This window comes from Bradysia coprophila, chromosome III (genome assembly GCF_014529535.1).
Source record: "Bradysia coprophila strain Holo2 chromosome III, BU_Bcop_v1, whole genome shotgun sequence".
Taxonomy (NCBI): domain Eukaryota; kingdom Metazoa; phylum Arthropoda; class Insecta; order Diptera; family Sciaridae; genus Bradysia; species Bradysia coprophila.
Window position 1 is genome coordinate 159,081 of NC_050736.1, and position 21,077 is coordinate 180,157.

General features: G+C 33.4%; 2 protein-coding genes across 3 annotated transcripts in view; one reads left to right on the top strand and one right to left on the bottom strand.

Annotated features, from left to right (window-relative positions):
- Window positions 1–288: 288 nt before the first annotated feature.
- On the bottom strand, window positions 289–1,591 carry LOC119074326 (outer dense fiber protein 3-like). Its single transcript, XM_037180410.1, has 6 exons — window positions 1,331–1,591; window positions 1,148–1,271; window positions 1,061–1,089; window positions 895–1,003; window positions 711–836; window positions 289–651 (listed from the first exon to the last, which is right to left on the bottom strand). The coding sequence occupies exons 1-6, from the start codon at window positions 1,458–1,460 to the stop codon at window positions 330–332; spliced, it is 840 nt and encodes a 279-aa protein (XP_037036305.1). The 5' UTR covers window positions 1,461–1,591; the 3' UTR covers window positions 289–329.
- Window positions 1,592–4,075: 2,484 nt separating this feature from the next.
- The window catches only part of LOC119074388 (trithorax group protein osa), a 107,258-nt gene continuing 90,256 nt past the window's right edge, over window positions 4,076–21,077 (top strand). For both annotated transcript variants that reach the window (XM_037180511.1, XM_037180518.1), the window contains exon 1: window positions 4,076–4,235. The gene's annotated coding sequence lies outside the window, so the exon portion shown is untranslated. The remainder of the gene's footprint in view (window positions 4,236–21,077) is intronic.

Genomic DNA, 21,077 nt, shown 5'->3' on the forward strand with positions numbered 1-21,077 from the left:
CTTTGAATTTTCCTTTTTTTTTTGTTAATTTATTCGTTGTACAATTAGTTGGTAACAATACGGGAAAGAGATTGAGCTTTCTCTTGGGATTCGATTTATTCTTTGTCTCTTTATATTTTTTGGGGTTATCATAATCGATATAATTTATTTCTATAAATCTTCCACAAGTAATTCAGTAGAAGGTATCACACTTTTAAGCCATTTCATGGTTGGTTGGTTGACGATGTTTGATTGTTATTTAACGGAAATGGTCTCATCCGTTGAAAGAATGACTCATTCAAAACGAAATTAAAGGAATCAATTTTTGGCGTCATTTATTTACCTAAGACCTAATATTCATCATCGGGCATAATTAATAGCTGTTGCCTGGGAGTATGTCGTATTCCTAAAGAATACGCTGGAGCCTTTCTGCCCACTCTCATCTTTTTCATAAAATCTATTTTAAATCGCTTGGGATCGTGCTTTTCTGCAATGACAGGATATGCATTGGGAGCTGGACGCTTTTGTCGATCTTGTGTATTATAAAGCCTTTTGAATGTCGGCGCTAGCTGTGTTTCCGTTGGGTAAATGGTGGCAATTTTACTTATATCGCCGGTGTTTTTATTCGGATAAACTGCCGGTCCCGGTGATTGCACTTTCAGTACTGACTCTCTGGAACATGAATCAACATAGTCGAATTGGTGGTTAATAATCGAAATTCAAGACAATACCTCCTAGGAACCATAGAGAATTTGTTTGACAAATCTTGAGGATGAATTGAATTGATTTGGTCGTCACGTTTGGTTTCACGTGGATAAATCGCAGGTCCTGGCGATACTGTGAAGTACTTTTCATCTCTGCAACGAGCGAAAAACGATAAAATTGACTTTTTCATCCAAATTTTCAGAGACTAACTTCTTTTTCCTCATGGTGAACACGTTGCCTTTGTCTTTCGGATAAATAGATGCCAACATCTGCAGAGGACTTCTGTCACTACTCTCTTCGACGGGATACGCTGCTGGTCCTGATTTATTAAAGTTATTAAAAATACATCATTGAGCTACATTAATTAAAAATTTACCGGGATTTTTTCCAATCATAAAATCTTTCCTAAAATCAGAACCGAGATAAATAATTGTAATGACTTTCGTCAAAAGAAAAGCTTTACCCTTTGATACGCAAACTGTAAATGTGAGCCTGATCTGCTGGATAAATTGTTTTAGAAACCTTTTGATGCTTTTTTCGTCCAACTAGTGCGTGATCTGCAGGATAGGCTGCTGGTCCAGGTGAACCTGCAATTTGATTTCCATGAGAGCTTTTCAAAATTTCGTTTAAGTTAGACAATTTTTACAGATTTTATTAATTGGATCAGGTTTCGGACGCACTGTGTACGAGGGAAGCTTTTGAAATGTCGGATCATGTAAATTTGATCCCACAGTGGTCGGATAAAACGGTTTATATTTTCTTGGTCGTACGCCCATTTTATTAGATTTTTTTGATTTTTTTATGTTTTTTTTTAAATTATTTAATAAAACTAAAAATTTACGAAAACGATAAATTTATTGAAGCGACATTCGCTAGCGAGATGTGCCAAAGAACTAAATTCAAAAATGCAACGACTGTTAGGATTGCATAAAATTAATTGTATATTCCAGATGATGTGATGCTTTTTCAAAACTTTAACTTCGGAACCGATAATATAAGATTATGCACCTCTTGCCAAAATTGTTATCGAGACGCGTGGGCATTGCGTGGCCGAAGGTCAGATCCGTAATGCCCACAAGATAAAAATTTTGGTAAGAGGTGCATATACTGCAAATCTCTGTGTGGTTAGACTAACATTATGAATCAGCTCGGAGAGGGAGTTTGGATTTATCTTTGCATAGACACATAAAAATGATATCGATATGCACCTATGCCCAAATGTTTATTTTGACGAGTTGGATTATGATCCGCCGCGCCTTCGGCTTATCACTAACTCGTCAAAATAAACATTTGGACCGAGATTAACGAAAATGCTCTAGATAGATGGGAAATTATCGTTAGATAAATAAATAAAGCTCCAAGCTCTCGTGTTTACACCATGTTTTCGATTGTTATGATACAGTTATCTTCACGGCAGTAAGGAAATAATTCATGTAAGGTTGCGATCTTTTATAGATAAATATCAACATTAAGAGCTTCCGAGCGTACGCTGAAATTGTAGCCTACATTTCTGCGTTTCGAAATTTTTGATCGCTGATATCTTTTTACGAGAGCCCTTTTTGAAAAATGTACGACCACATTTTCGAGTAAAAATATGTCAGCTTTGAATAAAAAATAAAATTGTCTGTGAAAGTTCCATGTGCTTTGAGAAAACTGTACCGATGCCCCAAATTTGCATCAAAGGTACACTTTTCTCAAAGCACATGGAACTTTCACAGACAATTTTATTTTTTATTCAAAGCTGACATATTTTTACTCGAAAATGTGGTCGTACATTTTTCAAAAAGGGCTCTCGTAAAAAGATATCAGCGATCAAAAATTTCGAAACGCAGAAATGTAGGCTACAATTTCAGCGTAGGCTCGGAACCTCTTAAGTTATAATTAGCAATACATAATGGTAAATGTTTTCTTAAAGCCCTGAAGATGACTGTAATTTAACGTGGAGTTTTATTTATTTACATGGAAAACAAGAGCAATGAAGAATGCAATGTCCAATCAATACTAATCTTTTATAACCGACAAGCGACCATGTGACGATTACAGCGTGTCGTCATGTAACGAGCAAATCTGTTACTTCTTTCTTCTTCGTTTTAAATATCAGTACTTGATATCAAACAAATAGCTTATTTTGTCAATATCAGATGAATAGTCAATTTGAAATGGTTTCCATTTGATGGTACAGTACTCTTTAAAGAAAGCATTTCCCCATAACTTGATATACACATTTTCCCAAATGTTTTCCCAGAACTGTGTGTTTCAGAAAATAAATTATAAAAATAGTTCAATTGATGGCACAAGGACAAAATAAATCCAAATAGAAAAGACAGACTATCATCGATGAAGTAAGATCAATCGGTGAAGACGGAAAAGAATCAGTCTGGGAGCAGTAGGCTCCCTCGTGTGATGAAGTAATAGATTACCTAAAGACTAAGAAAACGAATTTGAATTCAAATTATTGGTATATTGGATTATTCAGAAATCAAAACTAAACTATCTACAGCAATTGTTTACAGTCAGAGGCAGTGAAATTTGAGCATGAATTTTCTGAATCTGCTTCAGCTATTTTTCAACTGATCAACACACATCCAATCACAACTGGCTATCCTTGTTTAAACCGTTGAAGCTGCTACACGCACATGAGTAATAGTCGTAAAACAGTATAAAGACGTATATACAGTTTTGAAAGCTTGTTTGGATCAGCTGAAAAACAGCTGACGCAAATTCATGCTGAAACTTCACTGCCTCTGACTGTAGTTCAAAACATTTTCAAAATCACGAAACGGGAATTTTTTACTTACTCAAACCAACGGCTGGTGCTATTATTTCACTCATCAGCACTCATTTGTAGATGTAGAAGGCTGTTGTACTGTCTATGCAGATTTATAATTTGTTTTTGTTGAATTTCAATTTTCTTTTTCGATTTTTTTATTTTCATTTTTCTTTTACTTAAATGATTCATTGCAATCGCAAAAGAAATTAAAATTCATACACGAAAAATGTCTTTCAAAAAGATCATTTAACTCATTATGTAAACATATATATTCAGGTGATATAACGATCTGAATTTCCACGAAAATCAAACATTAATTCCATTTTGTACACAAAAAGTAACTAAATCAAATCCCGAAAAAAGAACCAGCGCAACAAAAAAATATTTCTCAAACAAAACAAATTCAGCAGATTTTAATGTAAACATGCTCATTTCACTTTCCCATGTCTTGTTAATACCACCTACTCGTCAATGTATTTTTTTTTCTTCACTTTGTTTAAACTGAAAATATATATATTTCCCCGAAGTTTTCACATCGAAAATATATATTCGCCTCATATAAAACCATCGGGCCAAAAAATTAGTAAGAGATGAGATGATTTTTAAATATTTTCGTATTCATAAAGACACATAAAAAACACAACTCGCTGAAGTAGAATAAGAAAAAAATTATTATATTTTCGGCGCTTTAGTAACTAACTGTAGTATCATACCAATTTGCAGTTTAGTAAAGTGCTTGAGTGCTAAGTGTATAGTGTAAAAGTGTTTTACTTCGCACGCGGTAAGTGTTTTATTTTTCCTCTTGACGAATATCGACAATATTTTCAATTTATTACTCGATTCTGTTCAGCGTACTCGCACACATGTTTAATTAAATCAGTTAAAAAAAGTTCGTAATAGAGACAAAATTGCAGAGTTGAATGGGTACAAAGGGAAAAATCAGTCCGAATCATATTCAATTTCACTATAAATAGTTCATTTATCGTTGGAAAATATTATATGTGTAACGGTTGGATAGAATTTATGTGGTTTATGTCGATTGCATGACTGAAAATGATTACAAATCGAGTATAAAATATAAAAATAATACGAAACAAAAGCCCTATTCATTGGCTTCATCACCGTATACAGAAATAATATATAAAAAAAAAACAATTTCTATAATAAAATTATCATGAGTTCGCTTAGCTTTATTATTTGATATTGAAGAAAAACCCAGAGAAAAAAAAACTTTGTTGGTTTATCAAGCATTAAACAGTGGAAAATTGTGCAGTTTTATGATCCAGGTTCTATTTGCCAACTATTCTATCCATATACATACAATATCATTTTATGTGAAACAATATATAGGAAAACTATACGAAAACGAACCATAAACGATAAGAATGAAAACGATAAAGATCTAAGAAAAATCGTTTTTCGTGCTACATATTTGATTCATTTTTTCCACTTATTTCGATGGTCGATAATCATACGTATACTTAATCTACCGCAAAAGCGAAATATATATGAAAAAAAGAAATAATTATTTGAGTATTTGTGTATTTTCTTCTATACCTTTCATTTCTTTTTAAATATATAATTTCTTGAGTTATAAATTCTTTCGTACGAAAATCTGAAAATATTCGGTTTTGGATTTGAATATAATTTATGTTATGTGGGCGCTTGCCAAGAAAGTTTCGGCTGTTTTCTCTTCTTTTTTCATTCTTTTTTTTTGTGTTTCACATATAATCTCACAACACATGATTATGAGAAAAACGATTCTGTGTAGGTTATACTTTTCACACATTCTAAGTGATCATACGTTTATCATTAACATTCTCTCGCACACGTATACATCCAATCGAATCGGTGTTACACACCACTCGTCCGTCAGACATATTTTTCAGCAATACAATGAAAAGTGTGGCTAAATTTAAAGCAATAAAATATTAAATATTTCTGAACTTGACATACAGAGTCTAAGACACAGCGGTTTTTCTTATTGTGCAACTACCGCACGTATCACTAAAATGCTACGCCACACAAATCGTTGATTCATTTTACTTTCCATGCAAATTCATTAAATTTGTAATAATTCTATTGTTTGGTTCTGTAGCTATATGCATCGACATACCAATTGCGATATGGATTTTCGTTAACTGGGCCAGATACTCACATTTTATTTCGATTTGTAATTTTACTGAACTTTTTCTTGAATAAATGATTCGAAGGACGACTTTAAATCCCGCAAGATTGAACTTTATCCATCGATTTTGCTGTTGTTGGTTCATAGTTGTGAATGTTTATAAATTCGTCATAAGGACTAGTAAGCAGATCCATGCAAAATCCAGTCATTTGAGAATTCAAGAGAAAATGAACAAGTTTCGTTTTTTTTACATTCCCGCTTCGGTACAGTGTAATTTGGTATTTAGATGATCACAATGAACGTCCATTTGGCGTGGTACATGCGGGAATTTTTATCTCAACACTTTTCGTATAATTAAAGTGTTCAGTAACGAACTTATTATTGGTACATGGTATCTACGAAAGCAGCCAGATCTGCGCTGACTGTGAAAATGCTACTCAACTGAAATTTATTCATTTCTAGTAAGTCCACCGTATGTGCAAAATATTTTGGGAACATCTGATTTTGCTTTTCAGTTTTCACGAATCGAATTTAAAGTACAGATGTATTTGGTGGGTAGAAGTAATTTAGGTTTGTGAACTAATCATTTAGTGTTTGATTGAATATTTAATGCGTGCATATTTCAGGGTTATAAGTATCATGAAACTTACTGATCTGATTGGATCTGGTCGTGGTCTACATTTTTCTCCATTTGCCCAAAAATGAGCCATCATGGCTTCATGGTGAAAAGGCAGTTTAAAGAATGTCTTGGCCAGAAATATGTCAGTAAGTTTTATGATTCTTTCATGAATAGAATATCTTTTCTGCAAAGGAACAAACAATCACCAGATCTGCGTTTTGTCGCCCATCTTAACCTGATTCACCTGTCGGCATGCATATTAAGAGTTTTTCTATTCAAACTATTACTTCATTTGATCGAAGGTTTTCAGAAATTGATTTTAGAAATCTTTTACTTCATTTGTTTTGAACACTTTTTGATAGATAAGTCTTCATTAGTCAGAGATGGTCGTTTATTATTACTGTCGTTGTCGATAACAGACGACAGCTGTCTGTAACACGTTAAAGTATTCTTAAATGCATCCTCGATTTACTGTCGGCTTTTCAACCCCCCCTTCACCCTTCCGTACACAATTTTGTATGGAAGTATTTCCAATTTTTGACCAAACCTTCACTTCAAAGCCAATACGTACTTTATGGATTACCCCTCACAATTCTAATGCAATTGTTGAGTTGTCTCCTAAATGAGTATGAGTATATATTCAATACAACCAGTATCACAAAAGAAATCCACCACTCGTTGTTTAACATGAACGAATAATTCATCTTCCACAAAAAAAAAATACAAAAAACCATTATGTTTTTCCGACAAGACATATTCACGTACACGTGTAGTAATTCTATACCTACGCAAGCCAAAAAGAACATAAAGCACGTTAGCTACCTCACCTAGATTATATTACTGGCAAACCATATTTCATTTGTGTCATTTCGAATATTATTTCTGGTGGAGAATAACATTTTTGCCAAAACACAATGTGGTCCTTGTTGATACTTTAACTGGATCATGTAACAAACCCACCGTCATATAAATTATTTTCGTGAATTTGGCTGTTATTAGAGCTATGTTATGCGTTGTGTTACAAGGAACTTTGTTGATGTGATTAATTTAATCACTGGAAGTTAAAGTAAATCATCTGACTATTATAATGATGGATACGTGCTGAAAGAGTATCGATTGTATTAGTTCATTCATGCATGATGTTTCAATTTGAATTACTTAGCAGTTGAGGAACCTGAAGCAAATTATTTCGTATCAAAAATACCGAACACATAACATTCTGTGCAAGATCTCGTTTCGAACATACTTATTAGTCAAAACTTCTATATAATTTGACTAATTTTACTAAAATTGGTGAACATGTATATCGAAGAAGTTTCACTATAAATTTTATAATGGCAAACCACAGCGTCACAACTTGATGTATCGGTAGAAGGTATACGGTTTTTGTTGTCTTTTATGGAGTTTATGATGGGAAGAGATAACCGAACGGATAATGTTAGTGTATCTTGTGTTGGAAATTATTGTTGTAAATGAACAATCTTGTTGAAACATTGTATTTGAAGAGGAGGAACTTAATGCGAATGCACGTGCACAATTTTACGATCATATAAGAACATTTCCAAATCCAATTATCAGTTTCGATGAAATTAATATATATGCGGTCGAAGTTTTGTTTACAATGTAACTTCGTTACAAATCGACACTGATTGTCAAAACAGGATACGGTTGGTGTAAGTAGTTCAACATAAGTAGATGGAATTCTGTTTGTTGATATTAATGAAAGTTACACCATAAATACAATCTGTACCTCAAAACTTCGGGAAACTTGTAAAAGAAGAGACTATGACAATAATTCCACAGAAACTTAGTCAAGTAGACTTGCTTACATACGACGATTTTAAGAAGAAAAATATGTGTTGCTGCCATCAAATGTTTCGACTTACGACCAAGTCTTCATCAGTATATCTTTTTTATCTTTTTGATACACAAACTGCCTTTAACAGGTCGTTATAATTCATTGATCTTAAACTGATCATGACGTGACTTGGCCATAAATTGAAAGTCAGCGAACTTGTTTTGATTTTTAATTAGCCATCATTACCGCCCTTTAGTTTTCGGGCACCACGGGTACTTGGAAAAATGAATGACTTTTTGTTCTTGTTATTTTTAATGCTGGCCACTGGCACCTGTGAAAAGTGTCGACATGGAAAAGGCGGCACTGAAAGTAGCACGACAGCAGTAAAATTCTGGGACTTCAATTTGTATTTTCGCTATGCTTTTACGGAAATTGGTTGCATTCGTAATGGTAATTATGGAAAAATTGTTCGAGTGCATCAGCCGAGGTACTCATCTGCTGGCGAGATCTCTATTTTAAGTCGAAGAAGTGACACTTTTTGTTGTGTGTGTTTTACACTTTAATAAAATCACAAAAAAATGAGAAGAAAAAAACACATCTGAGAGTTTTGCCTGAGTTTTTATTGAAATTGGATTCACCAGGCTCAACTGAAAACCAAAGATGAAAAAGACTAGAAACGACTAGTCATCTGCTATCTACAACGACGGGACGAATCATTCTCTGTCTAGTGTTTTCTTTTATATCGGAATGTACGATAAAAATACTGAAGTAATAGATTTTGTATGAAAAGGTTAAAAACGACATGAAATTTAAACTACATTAAAGGTTATGCAAATACACGTCAATAGAATCTGCCGGTAAGATAAAAAAACACTCAAACAAAACTCCCACACATCACGTTTGAACAATGAATACATTACTGCTACTGCTTCAACTACAAAAAAATGTATCTATACCCTTTCTGAATTTTATTTTAACAATAACATTCAAATAATGCGATATCTCCCTTTAAATTTCCCAAAATGGAGAGTGTTTCGTTTTTTGTCAACAACATTGTACAACATTTTTTTTTATTTGAATGATGTACATTTCAACATCAACATATATGATGTACGTACGTATATACATAATTTTTTTTTGTGGATTGTTTGTGTAGGTACACGTATGGTTAAACGTAAACATACGCATCATATATATGATGTGATATTGCAAAGCAAGAAAAAAAAAGATAACATAAAAAAAACATGAGCTATTTACCCACCTCATTCCTTTCGGCCAAAACAAATAAAAATTGTTAGATAGGAAGAGTTGTAATACAATGCGTATTTATCATAGGGCTGGTACAAAGTATATATCCTTAAGCTCAAATTCGTATATGAATGGAACAGACATTTCGCGATCGTTGGCATGTAATATCGCTAAGCGAATTTTATTTGAAATGAATAGCATATGTATCGGCCATGAATGTAAACATTCAAATGGCTTCTTATTTTATATCTTTATGCTTATATATAGAGAGGAAAATGTTCGTTTGAATAGAATGGAACATAAAAAAATCGAGGATGTGATAACGAAACGAAAAAGAAAATTGGCAATCAACACAACAACAAAAAAAAACAGAAAAGAAAAAAAGGAAGTTCATGTGTCTATATCTATATAATATATGTATAACCCACATATTATGGAGAATTGGTAAAAATATTTACTTGTTCTATACGCAGATGTTCGAACACTTAAGTGTAGAATGAAGGCGAAAAAATGACATAAAAAACAAAGAAGTTTAATAAAAACCACCTTTTATCTCACTTGGATATGTCTTTTGTAGAAACTGCAAAAGTCGTTGAATTTCATTAATAACAACGCAATGTGTTTCGTTTTTGCAAGGTTGATGGGTTAGATAAACAACTTGGATCCCACTTAGCACAGTATAAACAATATTCATAAGTAACTAGTGACGTTTCAACACCTTTTGACAACAAAAAGTAATTGTGACTGATGTCGTCCTTGTCATGAGTTTGAAAATAAATGGTTTTTGCTTGCGAGAGCAGTTAAATGCAAAATCGGAACGTGACACATTAGTGAATTATAAGAAAGATGAAATTTTATTGATTTAGTTCGGCTTGAAACTATGTCAACAGTTTAAAAAAAATCATTTTTCTTATAATTCGCTAATGTGACATGTTCCGTTTCTGCGTATTCATAAATTATCTGGAAATGAAGTATCTACCCAGAAAGTTTGTATAGCTTTAAAAAACCATAGACTCATGTTCTACCATACTTCGACCATAATTTATCACCCACATACGCTCACACACCCCGTAGGTTCAAACTCCAAATTAACATTAGCCCAATGGAGCGTTTAAAAAAACTTTGGCTGAATTGAACCATACTTTCCAAACATATTTTTTCTTTCCTCTTCATTTCCATTTTCCATGGAAATTTTGAAGTATCACTTGCTGCAATATATATTTACCGAAAAGCCCTCATCTCCATCTGCGATCCACATAAAAATAATACTTCTTGCTGGTACACAACTTAAATACAAAAACACCGAAAATAGATCCAGTCAATCATATCATAATAAGAATGAAACCTATTCACGGAGGCTGTAAAGCGCCATGTTGAACCATCCGAACTGCAAATCAGACAAATAAATTACATCACTTATTTTCCACCATAAGAACAAAAATATTATTCTTAGCCGAGGGAAAACAACTCGTCGTCGTTTAACATGATGCATTGTTTGGTATACGTAGATATATAATGTACGTGTACACTATATAGATCTATATAAATCGAAATACATTGTGTGATAAAGAATGTCTATGTAGAACTGTTGGGGTTTCGAAGCAAAATTTTTGTTTGCTACATGGATGGATATCTTGCAATAACAATCAAGTTTTATATATAACCTTATTAGTGTGAATAATCTTCTTGTACTGTACAAAAGAAGTAAAGGAAAATTAAATCATTTTGCATTTTAAACAAGAAAGGGAAACATAAAAAAAGACGAAAAGTATACTTACACACACAAAAACAGAAAAAACGGCGAAAAATAAAAATCCAAAAAATGGATGGTGTAAGCAGGATGAGCAGTTACACATCTCGCCATAGCACTCACTCAGTGTAGGTATTCAAATTTCTTGCCATAAATCTGGAGATAATAAAATTAGCCATGCTTAACATAGTCATTCCCAGCAGTTTTTAATAGAACGCTTTTTCAAGTAGATTTTTCCAAGACAATATTTTTCATGTAAAACACGAAATGTACATTGTGTTTTCTTTTCTTACCATCAAATGATTTTGTCTTTCGACCAGAAAATTGTATTGCCTTAAGCATTGGTTTGGTTTGTTTTATTTTTTTTATGGGCCACACACACACAGCAACAGAGAAAATGGAAAATTTTCCTTTTTAGTTACCATCAAAACTTTCCTACGGTTTATCCGAAATATAACGTGGAATGTAAATATTTATGTAGAAAGGGGTATACAACATATATGGAAACTGAGGCAGATAGATGCAGGCAGCCCCAGCCAAACAATGATTCGCGTCGAGATTTAACATATTATGGGAATGGTTTTGAATGTAACAACATTTATACAATTTTTGTTTCTGCTTGTATAACATTCCGTTGTTGAATATCCTTTTTTCTGTTATTGCATTATTTATGAGGGAGCGTACGTATGCGAAATATAATGTACATGGTTCACGCTGCATACTAGTTATTGCATAATATTCTAGTTTGCATTTTTATGCGGAGAATGGATCATATCAGTAATTATTAATTTTCAGAGTTATTCTATTTTGACTTTAATCTCTTTAAACTCTAAAATGGTTTATGAAATGTATGTTCGATCATTTAATTCGCCACTTGACCTAATCATTGGTTGCTATAAATACCGTTAAGAGTTACAGTTTTTTTTTTTTCATTATACAACCAATTAGATGCCCATACTTTATTGAACATTTCACATCGTTGTGTTAAGGGTTTCGTTTTATTTAGTTTTCCAATACAAAGAAATTTGCATTCCAAGACGAGACACCAACGGAATCATTCGATGCAAATACCACTGTATATAATCTCTCTTTGCCGGTTTTGTATCTTCGTCTGCAAATTCTCGCAAGCCAATAATCAACATTAAATGTTTGCAGTCCATGTTGCCTGTAAACAAATAAACAAACGCAAATGTACGTGTGAAGTGAGTACATAATGAGAAAAAAGTGGTGTAACGGTTAGATCATCCATAAAATTACCGTTCGAGGAAATTTGTTCTCATCTCGTGTCGTCTGCTTTTTTTTTCGACGAACAAAGAAATGCATTGTATGAAGTCTATTGGGAATCGAAGTGAAGGGTTTATTGAAATGTTTTCATTTGACAAATGTTTTAAGATTTATTTGCACCTGTACCATCGGCATACACATAAATAAAATAGTGCTGAGTCAGCTATTGAGTCAGTATGATGTAAAGTTTAACGTTCGTGATATAACACTCGATATAAGATGAGACCATTTACGGAAAAAACGAATAAAATTTTTACAATTTTCACCATCAAAATGAAAAATGATTTTTCTTTATGACCTCACACTCAACAACTACTGTACATTTCAAGACGCTGTATATATGAAACTGAAACATCAAAACACCATAACGTAGACGAAGCAATAATGTGTCCTGTGTCGAGGTTGTTGGATATAAAAGGAAGAAAAAAAAACTTTTTCTGTTATACTTCTATATCAGAAGTAAAGCAAAATTCTCATAAAAAATAATGTTTGTGTCAGCAGCTTCTTAACATCAAAACTTTAATATATTTCATCTCAACTCAAACCCGAAAGTCGAGCTATTCTGTCATAAGGTATTATGACAATTTATTGTAATGTTTGTGATACTTGTATGTAACATGATACACATAACTTTTGGATATGTACGAACGTACTACACAACCATATCATTTGATTTGTTGACGAGATTAATATAAATAAATTCGCACAAAAAATATATCAGAAAAATCTTTAGCAACTATTTTCAAGCATTCCGCTCGAACCCGAACACATAAGGTTCAACACTTTCTATCCAATTTTTGTACGAAATATTTTATTCGGAAATCTTTGCTCTGTAGTTGTTACCATTGAAAATCACAGCACATATCTGGTCAAAGAAGATCTGTTAGAGTGTGGGCCATGAGCACACAGTTTCAAGTTATCATTTGAATGTAAAACTTGCGATGAACGATCTGAACTTTATGCATATTACTGTTCATCTTGCATTACTTTGAATCGAACACTCCATTTTTTTTGCAAAACTTTTTCTTTTGCCCCGGGCTGCGGAAGATTTTTCTTGGTCTAATTTTAAACTAAAGAATATTGGTTAAAACCCTCACTTGGAAGAAATGTCATTTAGCATTTAGAAATATGTCAGAATTTGACTCGTTCCAAGTTAACGTGAATATCGGCATCAGTCTCGGTTGCGGTTTCATGATTATTATGGATTTGGATGACTTCATGCAATAATTGCATATTTCTAGAAAGACGCTTGACATCGGAGCGCCGTCTTTTTCTTTTACAGTAAACGACATCTCAAATGTCTCACTGTCAAATTTTTCTGAGAATTTTATTGTGTCATTGCAAATTCACAATGACATTCTCTGAAAAAAATGACAGTGAGACATTTGAGATGTCGTTCACTGTACTTCATTTGATCTATTTTTAAGAAATCTTTTACTTCAATCTCTTTGAACATACTTTTTGCTATAAAAGACCTAATTAGCCAGAGCTTATTATTTATTCCGGAAGTCGTGGATAACAAATGATGGGCGTCTCTATAACAGTCCCCATATTGACTTCCTGTTTTTTTTTTAAATTTACATCTTCAGCAACATTTTGCATTCTAAACTGTGGTTCGACAACGGTTTTACACCGCGTTGTGTCTTCTCCACAGGATAGCATTCAAAGTAACATTCACTAACACTTGAACAATAACTTTTGTCAAAAAAAAAGAGAAAAAATTTCGAAAGAAAGTTGAATTCATTCCAATTAAAATTACTTTCCCTCGATAACTCATTTCATCGGGCTATACCGCTATACAAAATAATTATTATTTGTGCCACTATTTCATACAGTCATTGGTTTGTGCTATTTTTTTTAATAATTGAAATGTTCATTTATTTGGACAATATTATGCGGTTATCAACAAACTGAAACTACCTCTATTCATAAAACAGTGACAAAAGATATATAATCGTTGACTGTGCAACAGATATAATGAAGCAACTAATAGTGTATAACCGTGGGTGTTGTTCTCTGCATTACGATACAACTATAGCAGCTCGAAAATAGAAATCACGCTCACATTCACACAATCGATTCAACACAAAAAAAAAACTTTTGGTATGAGACAAGTGGATTTGATGTGTACGAAAAGGCTGTCATGTTTATTCCAACCGAAATGAAAACAATCAGTGACGTGCAATCAGGAATAAAATGGATAGACGAACACAATTTCATTTTTCTATCTAGAATTGTTAGAATCGTAGAAAATACTGTTTTGTGGTATAACGTGCAGTAATAATGAGCATAATGGAAGTAAATATTCCTTAAAAGTTATTGACACCCCGCATGCATCAGCCAGGGTGATATAGTAAAGCTGTGAACATTGCAGATCAGCTGTAGTTGAATAACTTCGTAGCTCCGATTTCTGACTTTCTATTTTTATCTTAGTTTACGTTAAGAAATTAAGAAATCCGAAAATTATTGACAAAGTCAGCCGGATATTTTTATTCAATTTTTTACTGGCTGCGCCACTATTGTGAGCAGTCTTTTTTGTCGCAATAAACTGACTCTAGCTCCTGAATAATTTTTTTTAAAGAATCGGGCAGATTAAGTTGACCGAGTCAACGATCTTCGGGTTTCGGGTTATTTCACGTTACCCTGAATTTGTCCTGAATCGTTCCAGTTCAAATGTTCTAATTTTGATGTATGATCCATTGAGGATTTGAAGTATCAATCATGTGATTTCCGTTTTTGAATCGTCTGAACGGCACTCGACACTGTTATGATAACAGTGTGTAACAGTGTAGCAGTCACCAATATAATTATCGAGTGTGTTCCATCTTGTGATTTCAGTATTATCAAATGTTTCAAACTAGCAAGACCTCATCGCTTATTTTTGACGTCCATGTCCATTACTAAAATTTCATTTATTCACTGAATTGAGCTAACTAATATTTATTAATGCAACCGAGTGTTAATTGCTCTTTTAGGCATTAGAACTTCTAATTTAGATGTGTAGATTATCACTCATGGCCGCAGGACGAGTGTGACAATACACATTGTGTGCCTCAATCAATTTATCGCCGAGTTGCATACAACGTTTCACTTTTCGTCGCTGAGTTTGAGAAAACATAAAATTTTACTGCATGCTGAATGGTAGCTCTTAATATTATTTCGCTTAAATACTTTTCAACAAAGATCAACGTACATTTGATTAAAGTAGGTTATGTATAACCACTTATAGATGTAGATCTACGAAATGTGTCTTAACCTTTTTACCAAATTATGTTTACACATTCTGCAAGAACGTAATTAGAAAGTATACTTAACTTATGCATGCGAAGATATATTGAGATAGAAAATGTAAGGGGCTCGTAACACGCCATTCTGATGTTTGTATTAGAATATTTCAATTGCGTTAAAAGATAAATATTGCTCGTTCGGTGAAGTGTTTTTATATATGGATCGAAAGAACATTTTATGTGAAATTTTCTTGTTATGTTGGATTATTAAGATTTGTTTTGTTTATATTTCGTTGAATTAGAGAGAGCTGGCGCGTCTACCAATTTCTTCAACCTTGTAATTTGTTCTGGTTAAATAAGATTAAGTTCATTATTTATTTGTATACGAAAGCCGGTGTAGGCGAAATCACATGAAATTACTATATCTATTACTAAAGAAAATTCTTTTTTTTTGTAGAAAGAAGTTAGTTTTATATCACACGCAGAGTCCCATTCCTGCTCTAAAAAACTTGAGAAAGTCAAATGTATTTTTGACAAATTGTTTTTACTCAATAAGTCTCCAGGAAATGAGTCATTAATTCATTGGCATTTGCAATAAAACTCATTTACCGGTGCTTTAGTGACTAAAATATCTTACATAATTGTTCGAAACTTTGTATCATCCCTTGATTGGTTTCATTTCCCGCCTTCGACTCGAGCTACTAACGCCACACACGACAAAATAAAAAGTTCCAAACAAGGTCGTTTTCTACTATTCCCATATTTTTCTTTGACTCGGAAAATTTACATTATAAATTCGAAAAATCGAATTTCTGAAATTGGATTCTGTCTAAAACTGCAGCACTGCTCCTAACATGAACACTGAATTGACAAGGCTTTAGTGTTAAGAGCTACCACTTAGGATGCTCTTCATCATACAATAAACACAAATCAGCCTCCGAATATTTTCTATTCATGCTAGAAGCAATGCTGTGCTCAGACCCTATTTTGTCAGGGATGCTCGATATTGTAAGAAAATCAAAATACGTTAACATGGCTTTTATTCCCCAATTTCCCCAATGTTCACGCAGTAACATCATGTTCCGACTGCTTAAGGTGACAAGTATGCTAACGAAAACCCTAAAATTAGCATAATTACAGCAATTATATGCTTCCATTTCAGTAACCGAAAATTTAATCCACGCTGCTCAAATACCAAACTTTTGAACAAAACTGCACATTTCTCACTCAATGTTCGAGAGTATTTAAACCTCATAATAGTTCAGTTGATAAATTTCATACGGTTAAATATCAGGATTTTAATCAAAATAATTTGTTTTAACATTCTTCCTTCCGCCAAAATAATTTACTTCATGGCGGAATTTTCCACTGTAAGCTTTTGGAATTCACGGAAAAACTAATACACTTATCTTAATCCTAATATAGATGATACCTATCATCGTTTCCACTCAACAAAATTTTCTTCTATGCTAAGCATGCCGTATTCTTACATTCAATTGACTCGGAATAATATACACGTGAAAATTTATTGAAATTTTCACCCCTCATGAGCATGGTATATGTTGTTCTGTTGTATTTTGTTTGTTGTATACGGGCGAGGATAAAGCATATCATTCTACCATATACTACATTTTGTGTTTGGATAATGTTTTGGTGGCTCGTATAATTTTATATTCATTTTTTTCTCTCGTCTTGAAAATGCTCCATAGCTGCCACATTATATAGCCACATTATGTGTCAGGGATATGGGATAAATGTGAATCGAACCACACAAACACGATATCACAGAACCGAAAAAAAACCCTTCTGCTCCCAATGATAGTATGGCATCGATTCGTGTACCGAGCCCAGGCTGCCAAGCTCTTATTCTTGTTCTCATGGAATGAAGACAGTAAAATCTCAACGCGACAATTTCTTTACACTTGAATACGCTTTTCACATTTCCATTTTTCTTTTGCTTCTTTTTTTCTTCTTGTAGAGAAAAATCCTTGAAATTTTTTATGTGTCATCTCATATCAAACATATAGTAGAGAGATGATGCGTTATTGAGCTTTACGTTGTGAAGTAAAAAAAAATATAAAAACATAATAAATTTGAAATATATCGTTTGTAGCTCTAAACATGACATAATTAATGATGGCAAATTTAAGTGACAAGTGCACATCATTACCGAGAAATGAAAAGTTATGAGGGATGATGCTGCGGATTTTAATGATTCGACATGAAAAAAATGCTGTCTATCAGATTAGAAATGAGACATCATTTTTACATGTTCTGTATTTTTACAGCCAAAGGAGGCTTAAATTATCACAACCATTTTTTCCCTTTACTTTAACAACCGCATCAGATTTTCCTTCTGTTACTAACGATGATGTTTCCTTGCTTTTCATTTCGGTGAATTGTAAATCTAAACGCAAATGCTGCGGAGCGATTATAAAATTTCCAATTAAAAAAATGGGTTTTCATAGAAAGCTCATTAACTTAGGATGAAAACGTACCGTACGACGACTCTTGGAAATTCTTAATTTACTGCGGTCGATAATTTTTCAGGCATATGAGGGAAAGCCCTTGACCAACGGCAAAAAAGTGTATGCGAACGATAACTGTATGAAATTCTTAATTCACTACGATCGTTATAACGTTATAATTTCATAAGCATGAACGAGACCACGAGATACTTGACCAGTGGTAATTATATTGAATATCTGAACCGTGAACGAATCATTTCCTCTCTAATTCGCAACTACTTTTTTTCTAAAGAAAAATAAACAGAACTGATAGCATCCGGGTTTACGTTGCACACTCGTATTCAATTCAAATGAATGTGGGTAAATAATTTAACTTTAATATCCTTTCGACGTATTATAATTGGTACATATAAAGTTCCAATCCTGAGTCCTAATCTCTACATGATTTAATTAAGCCAAAGTCAAATCAAATCAAATTGAAGTGAGAATGAATTTGAGATTTAATGAAATAGAAATGAAATAAGAAAATCGAATTTATATTGAATGAAATCTATGTGTTCATCTGTTCGATTGGTGTGGTGTATATTTTATGGAACACTGTTTTGTGTGTTTGCTGACGGTATTCAGAATGTTGTGGGATTTGCAGGCATATATATTATGTAGGCAATCAGATTAGTATTTTCAGGCGGCTGACTTTTTTCTCTAATTTAGTGTGTCGTTTAGGGCATATGCCATTGAATCGATATTCCTTTTTGTCTTAAATGTGGTGAAGCGAAGATATTTTAAAGACGACCTAAACTCAAGACGGTCAATAACAAAAACTAAAGGATTTTTTCATTCCAATTGATTTTAGGACGCTCGGAAATTTTCATATGGATCAGATTAATGATGTTCCAATTTCTCGATAATAACTCACTTAAAAGCGGGCACTTTCAAACTGGAAGGATAATGAAAGATGTGCTCTACCACATCAGTAGGCATTCTTTTTGATACCAATAAAAAAACTCAGCAATGAGAAATCTGCAAAATGATATTCACTGCAGGTATTGGCTATATAAAATTTCTAGAGCAAAACATTAAACACAAAAGCCAGTTTGTGAGAAGAATAATTCATAAACTGCACAGGAACAAAAAAAAATCTATGCTCTAGAAGCGCGTGTGTTTTTGGTATGTGAACGTGTATGGCAACTACACAATGTAAAAGAATATGTTTGACGAACAGTAACATTTCTATTATATAACCGACATCTCATGTGCATACTGACTCTGTATTTTCATATAAAGTTTTTTTTTTTGTATCTACGCGAGAGCTTGTAACGGAGATTGCATTTTATAAACCGTAAATCCAGTCGTACACATTTTCTTTATTATGGTAATCCTTTCACTTTGCGCACATAATATGTTGTTTTATATTATTGTGTGTGGAGCGAGGTGATCCACATATTTCGTATACGGTGCAAAGTGTAATTCACTTCACACGCCGTATGTTTATTCTGGATGGAAAAAGGATTGGTTTATGAAATTATTGCACTCTCGGACTGCAATGTCCGAAACTGGTTATGTTGAAACTCCTTGCACTCCGGAATAAATTTACATATCGTCATATTATGATACAACGTCCATAAATATCCGCAATGGATCATTCTGTATCATTCGTTTCGCATATTAATACAGAAAATTGGCAAAGTGCTTTTAGAGCTCAAGAACTTTTGAGTATCTGATAGTCGGTCGCCCCACAGGTTATTAGTGTTCATAATGTTACCATATCGACAAATATTTAACTGTCGTCAGTCAGGCAAAAACCGATAGTAGCAAAGGTCTCAAATCAATACATTTTCTACAAGCGCAGAATTTTGAAAACCGACTCATTTCTGTGTTTTGCTTGAGTTCTTGATTTCTCCATACAAAAATACATGCAAAACTGAGAAAGAACCAGTAAGCCACAAAACAGAAAATGTGTCGGTTTTCAAAATTGTGCGTGTGATTGATTGGCAATATAAGCAATTCGCAATTGTATAATATTTATGAATCCGTTAGCAATGATGTATATTCCAAACCGAAACGTTGCTAGATCTCTATCCATATAGTTCGAAAATTGCCCTAAGCTCTTGAAATACATGCACGAACGTTTAACATAATTGGAACCAGGAACTAGCAAATTGAGCATTTTTGTGTGTAAACTATCGTTCTACTCATAACCCGTACTTGAAGGATTCTTCGATTTTCTATGGTATTATGTAATTATTAAAAAAAACTCTGATTCTGAAGCTGTCATAAAAGGAGGTTGGGAGACAATACCAACCACGATACAAGCAAAAGTAAAAATAGAATAGATATTCAGGAGCTCATTGGCCATACTCTACTACTTTAGCAGTTTAGGTACCACATTTTATCTGCTTGCACGAGAACCGACTTTTGCTCCCTAAAACAGATAGATTCTGTTTTTAGCCCCGTACGATGCCGTGTGTAATTGATGGAATTCGAAGCAGACGGTAAGGGCAAAGTGTTTGCCTATGTTCATAGATAACGAATCCGCAATAAAAATTTGGGCCGTCTGTCCGTCTGTCCGTCACGTCGATTTCTTGAGTAAATCAAATCCGATTTCAAAAATTTTTTTTTCCCTGAAAGATAGTCAAAATAGTGAGGCTAAGTTCGAGTTCGAAGATGGGCATATTCGGGTCGGCCCTTCGTGAGTTAGGGCCACCTAAGTGATTTAAGGTCTTTTGGTGATATTTATGGCAAAATAAACGAAGGAAATGTAAATGACACGGCAAATGATAGGTATTGTCAATACCAATCCAGGAAAAAAAAGTTTTTTAAAATCGGGTGAGTGGACCGTGAGTTAGGGCCTTAGAAGTGAAAAGCTACTAGGGCCCTATGTGTATTTTACATCGAACTCAAGTAAATTTCATTCGTTTTTCGTAATTTTTGTGTCATTTGGAAGGTAATCAAAAGCCGAATAGAATGTTGTTGAAAAAAAAATTAAATTTGGGTCCTCGGACTAAGGCCGCTACTAGGGCCCTATGCGTATTTTACATACAACTCGAGTAAATTTCATCCGTTTTTCGTAATTTTTGTTTCATTTGAAAGATAATCGAACA

Coding starts and splice junctions, on each gene's coding strand:
- LOC119074326 (XM_037180410.1), bottom strand. CDS start 1,460: ATGGGCGTACGACCAAGAAAATATAAACCGTTTTATCCGACCACTGTG. Junction 837..894: donor TTCACCATGAGGAAAAAGAA/GTTAGTCTCTGA, acceptor CGCTCGTTGCAG/AGATGAAAAGTACTTCACAG. Junction 652..710: donor TTCTCTATGGTTCCTAGGAG/GTATTGTCTTGA, acceptor TTCATGTTCCAG/AGAGTCAGTACTGAAAGTGC.